Source organism: Ptychodera flava, chromosome 18, assembly GCF_041260155.1.
Source record: "Ptychodera flava strain L36383 chromosome 18, AS_Pfla_20210202, whole genome shotgun sequence".
In the NCBI taxonomy this organism is placed as follows: domain Eukaryota; kingdom Metazoa; phylum Hemichordata; class Enteropneusta; family Ptychoderidae; genus Ptychodera; species Ptychodera flava.
The window spans coordinates 39,989,766-40,003,956 of NC_091945.1; the positions used below are offsets into that span (position 1 = coordinate 39,989,766).

At 36.8% G+C, this 14,191-nt stretch overlaps 1 protein-coding gene across 4 annotated transcripts in view; it reads left to right on the forward strand.

Moving 5' to 3' along the window:
- The window catches only part of LOC139117580 (probable tRNA N6-adenosine threonylcarbamoyltransferase), a 123,771-nt gene that overhangs the window by 59,379 nt on the left and 50,201 nt on the right, over window positions 1-14,191 (forward strand). For all 4 annotated transcript variants that reach the window (XM_070680822.1, XM_070680820.1, XM_070680819.1 and 1 more), the window contains 6 exons: window positions 2,595-2,690; window positions 3,151-3,200; window positions 3,455-3,533; window positions 4,472-4,537; window positions 5,154-5,244; window positions 12,878-12,953. In XM_070680822.1, coding sequence (XP_070536923.1) covers window positions 2,595-2,690; window positions 3,151-3,200; window positions 3,455-3,533; window positions 4,472-4,537; window positions 5,154-5,244; window positions 12,878-12,953 — 458 coding nt within the window. The remainder of the gene's footprint in view (window positions 1-2,594; window positions 2,691-3,150; window positions 3,201-3,454; window positions 3,534-4,471; window positions 4,538-5,153; window positions 5,245-12,877; window positions 12,954-14,191) is intronic.

The window sequence follows — 14,191 nt, forward strand, 5'->3', positions numbered from 1 at the left end:
ACGAGGACAGTAATGAACTAGAGTTAAAACTAATAAATAATGTAAATCAACATCTCATTCGTGACAAACTTTGGAAAGAAGTATTTGCAGCATACACTGCGTCAACTTATTGAATAAAGTGTTACGTCTTTTCTGAAACGCTTTCTTGATATATTTTGCTGTTAATCTGGCATTATTCAACATAAGATAACATAATTTTTGCATATCATCAAAAGAGGAAAAACCCTGATTTGTTAACTCAGCCTCATGATACAATATGACATCAAATCGATTCCAGCAATCATTATCATTCAAGGCAAATAAATTACCAGGTCCAATAAACAGTAAAAACAAACACACAAAGAAACATAAGATCACTGACAAAATCGGTAGTACAATCTTGAACCACTATATAAGTGGTGGTACCAGGTGTCCGGAATGGGTAAGCGTACCCTGCTAGCATGCTACACCCGTCAAGATTGAACTAGTGTGACAAAGTTATTGTACGGTAATTCAGCTATCTGCTAAATTACTGTTCTGAGTCAAAGTCGGGAATACTGTCTTTCATCATCTGAGTGACAGATTTGCCATATTTAGATATAAGATCTCCATATCTACCATAGAACTTCTTAAAAGATCTAACCAACCTACTTTGTGAAAATCCTTGTCTCACCAGCTTTAAGACTAATAAGCTGTGTCTCTCTTGAAAATCTCCATATGAATCACAAGCTCTACAGTATCTCAGTAGTTGTGAAATGTACACACCATAAGCTGGACTCGACGGAATATTACTGGTCAAGTAGGGAAAGTTAATGATTTCAAAATTAAAATCATCCCTTTTATCATACAACTTGGTGTGTATTGCATTGTGTCTAATTTCAATAAATAGATCAAGATACGATGCTGAGTTCATGCTCTCCGTTGTTTCTTTAATTTCTAATTCATCGGATATATGTGATGGAGGTAATTAGAAATTCCAGGATTGTTCAAACTGATGAGATCATCAATATATCTATAGGTATTATTAAAGGACTTTGCAACTCTTTTAGATCCTGAACTATGAAGAGTCTGCATGAACTCAGCTTCATATGAATACAAAAATAAATCAGCAAGAAGTGGTGCACAGTTTGTACCCATAGGAATGCCTATAGTTTGCCTGAATGTCATACCGGCAAATGAGACATATATGTTGTCAATTAGGAAGTGTAGCATCTTAATTACTTCCGTATCAGTGTATTTGCATTTGGCATCACTGTTGTTACTAAAATAGCCTGAATTGTGTTTGATGACAATGTAATCATACCTACGACTGCCATTCTTGTAAAAGAAGGCCTGCTTAACCAATGATGACAACCTAGTTTTAAGCTTGTTGTGTGGGATGGTGGTGTAAAGTGTAGAAAAATCAAATGTGCGGATTGAACCATACTTGCTTTTGTTGGTATCTAGAGTTGACGATAATCATTATACATAGGACAGTGAAACATAAAATGCAGCTCATCCTCGATAGCATTTAAATCGCACAATCTACAAAAATACGTCTTTCTATAATCTCATTTCGATAATGCCCCGTTTCAATTCGTAAAGGAAGAAATATCCTTCTTCAAATTATCTATCTTTCTTTACAGAGTTTGCTATGAGTCTTGACCCTTTTTCAAGTTACATAACAGCTCAACCGTCTCCTCTTGCTGTTCAGCCATGCTGCCGTTTTCCTCTGATCGTTGTCGCGGTCTTTTTTCCTTCTGCCATGAGCTCATACCCACCACTCTCTACAGCAACATTCGTCTATCTTAGTATAACCAGATAATGCTTCAGTGGTCAAAATAGTGAGGTTTTACATTGAAAAATACTTTGAAATCGTGGAGCGAACGTAAACGCCTGTTCATTTGTCCACAGCGCCCTCCTATGATCAAAAGTGTACATGTGTACGCATCGAGTGCAGCGGATAAAGAACACTTTTATAACGACAAAATCTATGGAACAGCCTTGAACGAAACAGTTGACGCGACGTGATTGACACGATGCAGGACAAAATGTTGCAAAATCATAAACATTTGTTTATCAGCAAACATTTTCTTTTCCAGTCATGGATAAACTACGCATTGGAGGGAAACCATGTGTGCTCATGTATTTGTTACGGAGACTGCGTCATTTTTCAATGCGTATCAGATTACGCAGACGTCCATTTACTTTGCGTACTTCAGAGTAATAATGCATGAAATATGCAGGGTTTTGTGTTAATGAGGCTCTGTGTATGTATGTGTGTCTGTACATGTGTATGTATGTATGTTGGTTTGTGCGGATGTCCGTCCATATAAATATTTTGAGTACCACAGCACTTACCGCTTACATACAGACTTGATATTTGGTAGGAACATGTAGAAAGACATTATTGAATGTATTGGACACAATGGAATTATATTTGGTATTGATTTGTGGTTAAATTTGATCCAGAACAGGAATGTGAGGTTACAGTATTTTCAACATGTTTGAGCAACTTTAGTCAGTAATAATACTCGTTATTCAAATATTTTACACAGGATATTAAAATATCACGGAAAATGCGATTCATTGCATACTTCAATGCTTACTAACTGAGTGAATTGGTTTTTTTCAAGGTGATTGCTTATTCACAGAGACGATATCGAATATTTGGTGAAACCATTGACATGGCAGTGGGAAATTGCTTGGACAGATTTGCAAGAGTTTTAAAAGTAGGCAGTATTATCTTACTTTGACAACGTTATCAATCTCATGTACCGGTAGTTGTAGCGAGGAAAGTGTCTTCAGTGATGCCATAATATAAATGTTATTGCTTCATATTAAAAAATGTTTTTGGACAGCCTCCTTTATGTGAGTATTTTTCATAGTTAAGGTTTTCCTGTTGCAATATCATCCTACAATACATTAGGGAAAGACTGCATTAACTTGCATGGCACCTGAAACCCGGGTCCTTGCCTGACCAACTCGGGTGACAAACAGAAGACTTTTAATCCCCCAAGGTGTGAATATTCCATTGTTATGTTTATCTTATCCAGCTGGTGCCATTGTAGTGCAGTGTAGGAAAGGCAGGTCTGTGACATTGATCCTCTGATAACTAAGTAGGGAAGTAGGGTATTCCTAAGTTAATGGAGCTTTCCCGTAATGATGCTTTAATTTACATTTTCTCAACAGCTTTCAAATGACCCAAGTCCTGGTTACAATATTGAACAAATGGCTAAAAGGTGAGTATCATCACTATCAATTTATGCCCTGCAGTCTCTTGTTAAGTATATTGATAATCATTGCAACATTTTGTCATGAGGCAGTAGTTAGAAAAATTACTTGTTAGTCGTCCGGGGGGACTTATAGGTTCCGTAGGTGCATTTGGTTGTACAAGTGTCCACAGGGATATCTCAGACATACCTCAGCTGATTTCTTTACACTTATAACTCAGCCTCTCATGAGAAGCTTAATGAGTGAATTTATTTGTCAACAGAGGAAAGCAATACATAGAACTTCCGTACACAGTGAAGGGTATGGATGTATCATTCTCAGGAATCTTATCATTTATTGAGGTTAGTACAAATAAATTATCAAAACAGTTGTATAATATTACCTGAGTTTCATTTGTTGCTCATTTATCAAAGCAAATGATGAAAGTAGCAATAATTGTACAAAGTATAAAATCACTATAAGTATCAAATAGTTAACATGCAGATACAAATCTGCTGGTGTTGTTTGAATTGAAAGTTGCAAAATCAATGAATATCCACTTGGAGACTTAGATGATAGCATGATGTAGAAAACCTGACTTCACCGCAAGTGTGTATCTGTAATGAACTCTGTAGGAGTTATTAAGACTTGTATTATTGTGCAATAATTCATACTTGGTATTAAAACGGGGATCATGTAGCACAAGAGTGTACGGAACTAGTTTGCTCTCTGAGATAGAGCACTTCTAGCTCACTGATTTGCTCAGGACTACCTGCTACCCAACAGTGACTTTTAATAAATATCTGTTAGTAAAATGTAATATGTATATCACGTCCAAAAGCCTTAAAACTTTTGCACAAACTTGCCTCCAGACAACTGTTAACAGTTCTTTTTCAAAATAAAGAATCAAAATTTATGGTCAGTTTGCAAATTTGGTTACAACAGAAAAAAATTACCTAAGATTTACCGTGATTTGAAAGTCAAAATGGCTGCTATCCATATGTTAATACCAGGGAGGAGAGAGTAAGATACAATTTTGATTTTTACAAAAATTAGACTTGGAAAACCTTTAATACTTCAAGAGCTTCAAAATGAGCTCCTACAAGCAGCAGATGAGAGAAGTATTGTATACATCTGAGAGTTTGACTATCTGTCCTGGAGCTGCATTGTGCCTTTTATAATATAGTACATGTAATTTATACAAAGCTACAATTGTTGCCATGCATATGACAAACTCAGAAATGATTAGATCACGACTGATATCTTTACAGGAATTGTGTATGTTTGTTCCATTGTTTAGGATGTTGCAGACAAGAAATTGAAAGCAGGTGAATGTACTCCAGAGGATCTTTGTTTTTCACTTCAGGTAAGGATATCATGGTGCTACTAATTCTTGATCTACTAGTATTAACAAATTAAATGTGTGTTGAACTCTTGATTCTTTATCAACCATTTGTCAGTTGTGTCTCAAAGGGTCAGTTTTGTATTTTATGAAAGTTGTACATGTTACACAGGAGGCATGATAGAATTGTGGTACATAGTATCTGTGCCATAGGTTTTTTGTCAGATGATAAGTAGTTTCACTCATGGCTATATTATCCAAGCTTCATGGGAACTCTTTTTGTGAAACGAACAACATTTCATATTGTTGGTTTCCATTGTGTGTGTGGCATATATGTATCACAGAAGTACCATGTTGAGTGCCTCCAGCTGAAATGTCCTTACAGAAAAATGCTAGAGCCTTTATTGTGATAATTGGTAGTCATGGCGATGATCTTGAATCAGCAGGAGGTGATGTATCTATTTCTGTCTCTCTGTGTACTTTCCATAACATCTAGTCATAGAAAATCACTCGGTACTCTTAAAGTTGCCCAAGTCCAATGTCTAATTACAGTATATGTTCGTTTTCCTAAAGCTGATGTACTTGTCAGTCTGGTAGGTTCATACGTTAACACAGTTTTGAAATCGTGATCAAATTTTAGGAGACGTTGTTTGCAATGTTGGTTGAAATCACCGAACGTGCAATGGCGCATTGTGGTTCTGAAGAAGTCCTCATTGTTGGAGGAGTTGGCTGTAAGTATGTTTGAATATACTATAGACTTTGGAACATTAACAAAGAAGAGATCACAAGAACATGTGAATGCAGTCTATAATTTGTAACAGCTGTTTCCCACTGGCAACAGTATATTGCATTTTTATGCAAACACCAATTCTGTCAAAAAATTTACAGACAACATGTTTGCTAACCCATAGTTACAAGCCACACTAGCTACGTGTTGTACACACAGCATAAAAACCTATACATGCACATCTACCATGGACAACAATAGAAATTTGCGTGCCCTGTGCCTTAACATTTACTGTTTCCAAACACACCCATTCTGCGGCTGCCTTTTTGGGCATTTACTGTTGAACAGTTCAAGGGACTCATTAAACAATTGCCAGAACATGTCTCACTCTCTGAATATGTAGTGCACAGGCTTTCTGGAAGCGCGTACACTATAGTATTTTCCACTGTATTAAAATCAGAAAAAAATTGTTGACATGGCAGGAAAACAGTCAATATTCTGCCCAAGTAAAAAATATAAGATGTATATATAAGTTTATTATGAAAACACTATAAAGGTGCTGTGCATTGCCCTTTGGTTTGCGTCAGGCAATACACTGCGTCAATGTCCTTGTGCATCCTTTGCTGTATTTTTATAATAACCTCATATTACCCAACAAAGATTATTGATTAGATGTCACAGTTTCCTTCTGATGTGTTGGTATCAGTTACATGTTTTTCTGCTGCACCACTTTCTGTGGTTTGAAAGATGATTTCTTTTTTAGTAATTGCTTCTGTCAGTAATTGATTTGCGCAGTGTCATGAATTTTAACTGGATCTCATTTTCAAAATGAAAAACAAAGACTGAATTATTGTCATTTTCATAAGTCACTTACTTTTCATGTTACTGAGGATGACTCAACATTTAAGTAATAAATTGTGTAATAAATTGTGTAAAGTAAGTTGGTTTGACATTCTAAGTCAATGTCAGACTACTAGTATTTCGTGCCATTGGTGTGTCTTGATACCAATGAGGATTTTGTTCCCGGATTCCTTCTCAACAAAAGAAAGTAGCAGATGTGGCTATACACAAAATAGTCGAAACTAAAGCCATGTATGGATTTGTGATAGATTTCATGTATTTTGGGACATTTTTTCGGCTTTTGGTAAAAAATGTTATTTTCAGAAAATGTATGTCCATCTGCTCTTAAATTTGGTGTGGGTTGACCTTATTCAGGTTTGTTAACATTGTGGTGAAATTCACATATTTGTATTTTGTAGGACAATCTTTCCTGTTTTTGATCAATCAATCTTCTTTTCTCAAACTGCCTGTCAGATTGCTTAGTAATTTGATGTGGAGGTCCCTAGGTATAATGTCTATCAGTTTTTGTACAAATAGTGAGAAACACATAATACTGTATTATCTTACCATGCCCTGTCCATCGCATTTTAATTAGTTGAGCTGAACCACATGATTGACCACAAATACACTGTAATGGTTTGTTTACATGCCCGTGAATATGAATAATAATATTAACTTCGTAACTTTACAGCTAAAACATAAATTTGTGATTTATGCTAAGAACATAATCAATCAAAATGAAGCAATTGCGGGCCAAGCTTAGACACTTTTCTCCTAAAAATCTCTGGATTTGCAAAAATTTTTACAGGGCATCTGACAGCGCGTCGCGTATTGCACAAGACCATGAGACCTGTTGTATTCACGTAGGAAATTTTCATAAATTTTGAGAGTTTTCTTGGGTTCGTTGATAGTATGATAGAAAAAGCAGGCTCTGACCTGACCATTAACATTTATTTATGGGCGTGGGTGAGAGGAAAGCCAAAATTAATGGGTTTGGGAGGCCTCACCCGGTAATTTTTGGCTTTCCTCTCTCCCTTGCCCATAAATAAACGATAATGGTCAGGGCATCGCCCATTATTTCTATATTTTTTAGTAAATTTTGCTGTTTTTAGTCAAAAAATTCTAAGAATGCTGTACTTACAATGCCTTTGATCAGAGGAGTCAGTCGCATAGTCCATGATGATGTGCTTATCTGGACTTTATAATATATGTACAGTGATGACACGGTGGCATCCAATAATAATATGGATAAGGTGTATAACACTGGCAATACGATGGCAGCAATCTATATTGAGCTGCTGGCTGTGACGTTTGTTTGGTTGATGCTGTCCTAGCCCTTTGTACAATGCTGTGTTTTCCGGGCGTATGTGGTGGAAGGCTGTATAATGTAGCATTGTACGCAGGGCTAATGCTGTCCTAGTTTCACTGAAACTACCACTTTCATTGAGCAAGGAAGTTTGTGTAGATGCAGACACTGGAAACGTGATACTGCAACGTTCAAGCTCTTTCTGTCCAGGATGTACCATTTTTTTGGTTTTATTCTCAACTCATAAAAAAACGTCTGTTACAATAAGAATACAAATTGAATCTTTTGTTTGATTTGTGGGATTAATTGAACAGGAGGTGTGCCTTTGATGACGTTGATTTTGGGTGTTCTCTCTGAAAAAACCTTAGTGGCTGCATTAATTTTGTTGCGCGGCACAACAGAGAGTCAAAGCTGACTCCGTTTTTGCTGTATGTTTCCTATTTATTTTTAGCCACTATAGTCTATAGAAGTTATTAGGATGGGTATCTGTCCGGCGTCAGTCTGTATGTATGTATGTATGTATGTATGTACAGTGTATGTATGTATGTATGTCCCTTTGTTAGGCGTCCGTCCACTCAAATATCTTGAGAACCACAGTACTTACTGATTTGATATTTGGAGTTTAGATGAAAAATATGATTATGAGAACTATATTTTTTTAAATTTTTTGATATTGTTGAAAATATGCAAATTAGCACCAAGAAGGCGTTTTTGGTAAAAAATCTTCTTCTTCATAAACACTGGTCAGACAGCTTTGTTATTTGGTATACACATAGGGGATAGCCTATATGTCCGTCCCCAGGGGTGGGTAGGTGTTTTGTTGTATTGCTAATAAAGGTTTATTCTACCAAACTTTAGTGTTTTGGTCTTGCACTGCCCTTGACAATCTTGCGTTAACGTTTTATCAGCATGCTGCATCTATTATCTGACCAGTTTGATTGCCTAATTCGCCAAAGCAAGCGAGGGTGGTAATTTAGTCTATTATCTGATAAGTTTGAGTGCCTAATTTGCCAAAGTAAGCAAGTTAATCCGGTGATAATCTGGTGACAGCGTCCACAGATTAGTAATTTACCCTTGCTTACTTCGGCAAATTAGGCACTCAAACTTATCAGATAATAGACTAAATTACCACCTCGCTTGCTTTGGCGAATTACATGTGAAAGTTACATGTGAAAATGTGATTTACGCTTTAATCAAGGGCGAATCTATAACATGAACTTGCCTCGGAAGCTTACTTCGGCATACGACTGGAAAGCTTCACTTTGAGTCAGATAATGCTATGATCTAATTGTCCAATCAAGTTGATTGACATTGATGCGTTGCGTCATCTGATTTGTTTATGTCTGCTACTGTACTCGTCCGAGTATAAGCCCCCTACTGATTTTAGAGGATTTTAGAAAATGCATTACATCCATGTATAAGCCCCTACCCTAGTGTAACTCAAATACAGAAAGGTTAGGAGAGTATATTTGGTCATTTAACTTGGTGAAATTAATTTTAGATAATAAAGAAACCATTAAAAGATGTTAAAACAATGGGAAACTGGAGTTCCCTTGACAATATGGTAAGGAAAATGACACGTTTTTCCAGTACTATCTTGATTCTTTGACCCTACTCACCCCCGTCGCCTAAATAGAATAGTCTCCCATTGTTTATTTTCATTCACGGCCACGATGTTTTCATGCTTGAAACATGCAGTTTCTTTTTCACCGCTATGTTGTTGTTTTCACAAGATGTAGACAGTTTGATATTGGAATATTGAGTTGCCTTTCCGTGTGGACAATGCATGCCTGTTCACATTACTGTTGATCAGCAGCATGCATGACGTCTTTGTTTCAAGTTTTGGGTTTTTTTCCGATGCTGAAATTTCACCAAAATGTCACTTCTGCATTCAGAGATTGTACAATCAATTACTTTGGATGTGTAAGTCGATTTTGAAAGCGATAGAAAGATCGGATGGTGTTGAAAAAAATCGTGCATAAAATTAGCATAAATTAAGCGTCCATGCCAGATAACATGGGGTTGCTCGAGTATAAGCCCCTCCCCTAGTTTTACCGCTGTTTAGTGTTGCCGAACCGGGAGCTTATACTCGGACGAGTACGGTATTGTCAAATGTTGGATCCTGTGATTTGTCTATTGTGTACTACTGGTTCACCTCTATACCATTTCAAGCGACCGACAATCAGCCAATTCCTAATTTGCATATTTAATGAACTTTCTTAATTAGGGATATATGTCTGACTTGACTGGACCAAGTAGATGAAACTTGCTACATATATTGAAGATTTCATGATGCAACATTATTGAAAATCATGTAGCATTTTTACTTCAGCAAATTCCTTATTTGCATATTTATTTAATTAGGGATATTTATCTGCATTGACTAGACCAAAGTTGACGCAACTTGCTATATGCATTAAAGATACTATGATACAACATTATTGAAAGTCATTAAAGGGAAACCTAAGTCCAGCAACTTTGACCGTTTATCCCTTCCAAAATCACCCTTGAATAAAATGCAGCTCAAACTTGCAACATAATTGCACGCGCTGACTACTGCGGTGCAACGAAAAGAGAAGTTGAATTAGACGACATTTTTGAAAATGAGCTCTGAATTCCATGGGCGCAAAAGGGCTCATGGGAGGAGCGTGCATGACGTTATCGGCGATACAGACGATTGCAGCTTGCAGCTGGAGAAGTACTGTGAACAGTTCACATGGTTCAGCACGTTCACAAGACGACTATGGAGAGTTCGGACAGCGATATTTCTGACATCGAGTATTACTTTTCCCCGACTGAAATCAAACCATAGTAATTTGAACCAAGATATGTAATAATGGGAAAGCATCTCCACACATCGTTCATATCTTGGTTGTTTGCGTTTTGTGTATGATTCCTCGGAGGGAGTCACTGTGCTTGTAGGCCTACAGACCCCTAACTGGATTGGAGACATTGAGTAACCCTGCGATCCTTCAACGCTATGTTTCTAAAACAGAGTTTTCTTTATCAGTCGCTTAAAATTAATTTTTGGTTCGTGAATGATACGGAATGATTGACTGATTGCGTGTGTTACTATGTAAATCGAGCTTGGCCAGATCTTTAAGGTTGCGAAATCTCTGATATGTAGTGGAAAATATTTATATGCCATTTGACAAACCTATAGTGTCGTCTATTTTTTGAAGTTGGTGTCGAACTTAGGAAGTTGGGCTTACTCAGATCTACAAAGTGATGAAATCTCCGATATAATGGATATTTGCCTGCTATTTAAAAAAATAGCATCGTCTATTGTTGTAAAGAATGTATTTCATACAAGACCAGCCAAAACTCCCGATGATGTCCGATATGTCCTCTGTTCAAGTCCTGATCGCCAAGTAAAAATGTATTACATGTAAAGAATGTAATTCGCGCAAGGCCCTCCAAAACTCACGGTGATATCCGATCAGCCCTCTCGACCAAGTCCCGATAGTAGTGTATGAAAGTTTGTGTGGACATTTAATGAAAAAAATGCTTTACATGTAAAAAATGTATTTCTTGAATGAATAAATCTAATAATGTAAAACTTACAGTATTCTTGACTACCGGCCATAGATGCTCTTTTTGAACTAAGAGTCGGACAGAGGTAGTTGGGTGGTGAGATCTGTAAGGTGGTGAAATCTCTGATATACATCGGATATTTACCCACAATTTGACAAAGTATCATCTATTGTCAGAGTTAAAGTCCTAAGTCACCGATATTTATCAGATAAATATCCGTGATTTCGCAGACCTGGCGTGCCGACACCACACAATGCAAGTAAATATACCGTAGTATTGTCTGGTATCGATATTAGCCTAGGAGTCCCGGCGCAATTGATATTTATCAGGTAAATATAATATCGCTGATTTCTCAGACCTGGTGTGCCGAGACACAATAGGCAAGAAGTTATTCCAGTATCATGTAATATCAATATTACCAGCTATAGTCCCAAAATTGCTTATATTTGTCGGGTATATACCGGGCTGTCGAGATAAGAGACGCTTTGTGTAGTTTCGTCTTCGCATTTTAGAGTCCCGAAATCGCCAATATTACTATTTATGTGGTTAAATGTGATAGTAGGCTTACTCAGCATGTCAAGATACGAACCGCATTGTGTAGTATCATCTTGTATCGATATTAGAGTCCCGAATTCCCTTATAAAACAATCATCCTGAAAGAAGTTGAACATAACTTTGTATCTTTTACAGATTTTAAAACTCGCCTGACTTTCTTTAGCCACTGTCTTCGAAAAAGCTGTTCTGTGGGACGACGATAAAAGCTGACTCCATTTGTTCTTCCTTGAGTGATTTTTCCACTCAACTGAACAACAGTTAATCATTTTTTATGCCACTGAGCATTAAAGAGTCGTAACGTGCAGAACTGCACTGCTGCAGTCATAGACTCCAGTGCTTTGGTAAGCTGTCACACATGGTGGTGTATTGCCGATGACATCATGCACGCTCCTCCCCTGAGCCCTTTCGCGCCCATGGGATTCCGAGCTCATTTTCATAAATGTCGTCTACTTCAACGTCTCTTTTCATTGTGCCGTAGTCGTCGGCCCGTGCAATTATGTTGCAAATTTGAGCTGCATTTTACTCAAGGGTGATTTTGGAAGGGATAAACGGTCAAAGTCGCTGGACTTAGGTTTCCCTTTAAGCATTTATTCTTCAGCCAATTCCTAATTTGCATTTTCAATGATCTTTTCTAATTATGGATATATAATGGGATTTACTTGATCAAACTTGGCAAAACATGCTATGTACATTGATGATTATACCAAGTTAAAACAATATTGAAAGTCATTTCACATTTTCATGTCAGCTAATTTATAATTTGCATATCTAATGAGCTTTCACAGTTCGGCATATATGGCTTGAAGGACTTGGCCAAAGGTAATTACACTTGCTATATAAAGTGGTGATACAATGACAGCAGTCAAAGAACTTTAATATTTTTATTTCAGCTACCTATTTTTGTATACTTCATGGCCTTTTAGAATTAATGTGGTGAATATTGTTCATTATGTTGATCATAATACTTTCAATGAAGTTGCTAACATGTGGCAAAGGTTCAAATTCACACATAACTGCAATAAGTATAATGAGCATTTTCAGTTCATATCTGGGTTTTTACAAAGCCGCTTGTCAGACAGCTTTATTATTTGGTTTACAGGTCCCTAGGATGACCTTAGTGAGATAATTTTAAACAGTGAGGAAATACTTAATTTTGTATCCATGTCTATAGTAGCTTCAGGGACTTTGGCCCTATGTTTATTTTTTGTGTGTGTTTTATTGAATTTTTCTCATTCCATGATGTGGTTGGAAAATGATTGACATACTGCTATCTACTGATGGCAATTTACCAATGCCCATTGACATGAGTAAAGTATAGTTCATGGGAAATGAAATCATTTATGAACTTTTCACCCCAGACATCAGCATTTACTAAAATGGGTTACTTCAATCTTTGTCTCAGGTAATGTCAGACTTCAAGAGATGATGGGTGAAATGGCTTCTGAAAGGTGTGCCAAGGTATTTGCAATTGATGAAAGGTTAGTACCATACATCAACCGACACTTTATGAAAAATACTTCATGATTGTCTGTCAGAACATTTCAGTCTTTCAGTTATTTTAATCAGTGTTGGTGGTGTTTGAAGTTATTGAGATGTAGCTTTTCATCAGTAATAGAAATTCATTCAAGGAAAAAGTTTCTTGATTTGTGTAATATAGTTTAATTATTGGCAAAGAAAAAAGTTAATCTGCAAAAGTAAAACTGGTTCCTGAGTCATGTATCTTTGCAGATAGGAATCATATTTAAAATGTCATAATATAAGGTTATTCACAAAATACATCGTGCAATTTTACGGGGGAAAAATTGAAATCAAAGCGTAATTTGGATGCGCGTCACGCACTGCACTGAGCAGTCGCGAGCAGACTGGGGACACATTCAGCGTGTCAAAACGAAATTTCAACCCACACAGTGCAGTGCACACAGTAGAAATTGTAGGTCAGCAGCATAATTTCATGCAAGTTCACAGGTTTTTGACTGACCACTATTAACTTTGTGAAGAACTGAATATTTAGGAAAAAAAATGGAAAACAAAATCAAAATTATCTCTCCTTTTCCCTGTGTTGACGTAAAGGTGTTTTGAGGCCAAAGGTCAAATAGTGTCCAATAACACCTTAAGTTATTGTACTCCGCGTCAAAGTTATTGGACTGCACGTCCTCTGATACCGAATCTTACTGTACGACGAAACTCCATAGCTTACAGACGCAAGTGTGTATAATAATAGTTAATTATAATCATTGCATAAATTTTAAGATAGCAGGAAAGGCTAGGGCAACAAGTAAGACTCAGCCCAGAAACACATGAAATGTCCTTTTAATAGAATATTCATTAACAATTCTATTATAGCTTTGTAAATACTGGTGAATTTTGTGACATCATCCCCCTATGCCCCAGATTCTTACTGACAATGTATCTGATTATCCAACATTTAGGCTCCGGATGTTTTCTAAAAGTACAAATTCACTGGCATTGCCAAAAGTGTAAATAATCCCTTTGTGATGTATGTACCGTACTCAGCTTCACCTCATACATTATGTTCTGGAAAGTTTCCTTTCATGCATTATGGCCAAGAAGGGGGTACATCATTGCGTATGTGTACATGTGTTGTACAGGAACTGCATGCCTTAAGTAGATACAGACAGAGATATTGAATTTCAAAAATTGCAATAGACTTGTACCGGTAGTTTAGGTAATTAGGCTGCGTTCACAAAAAATAGTT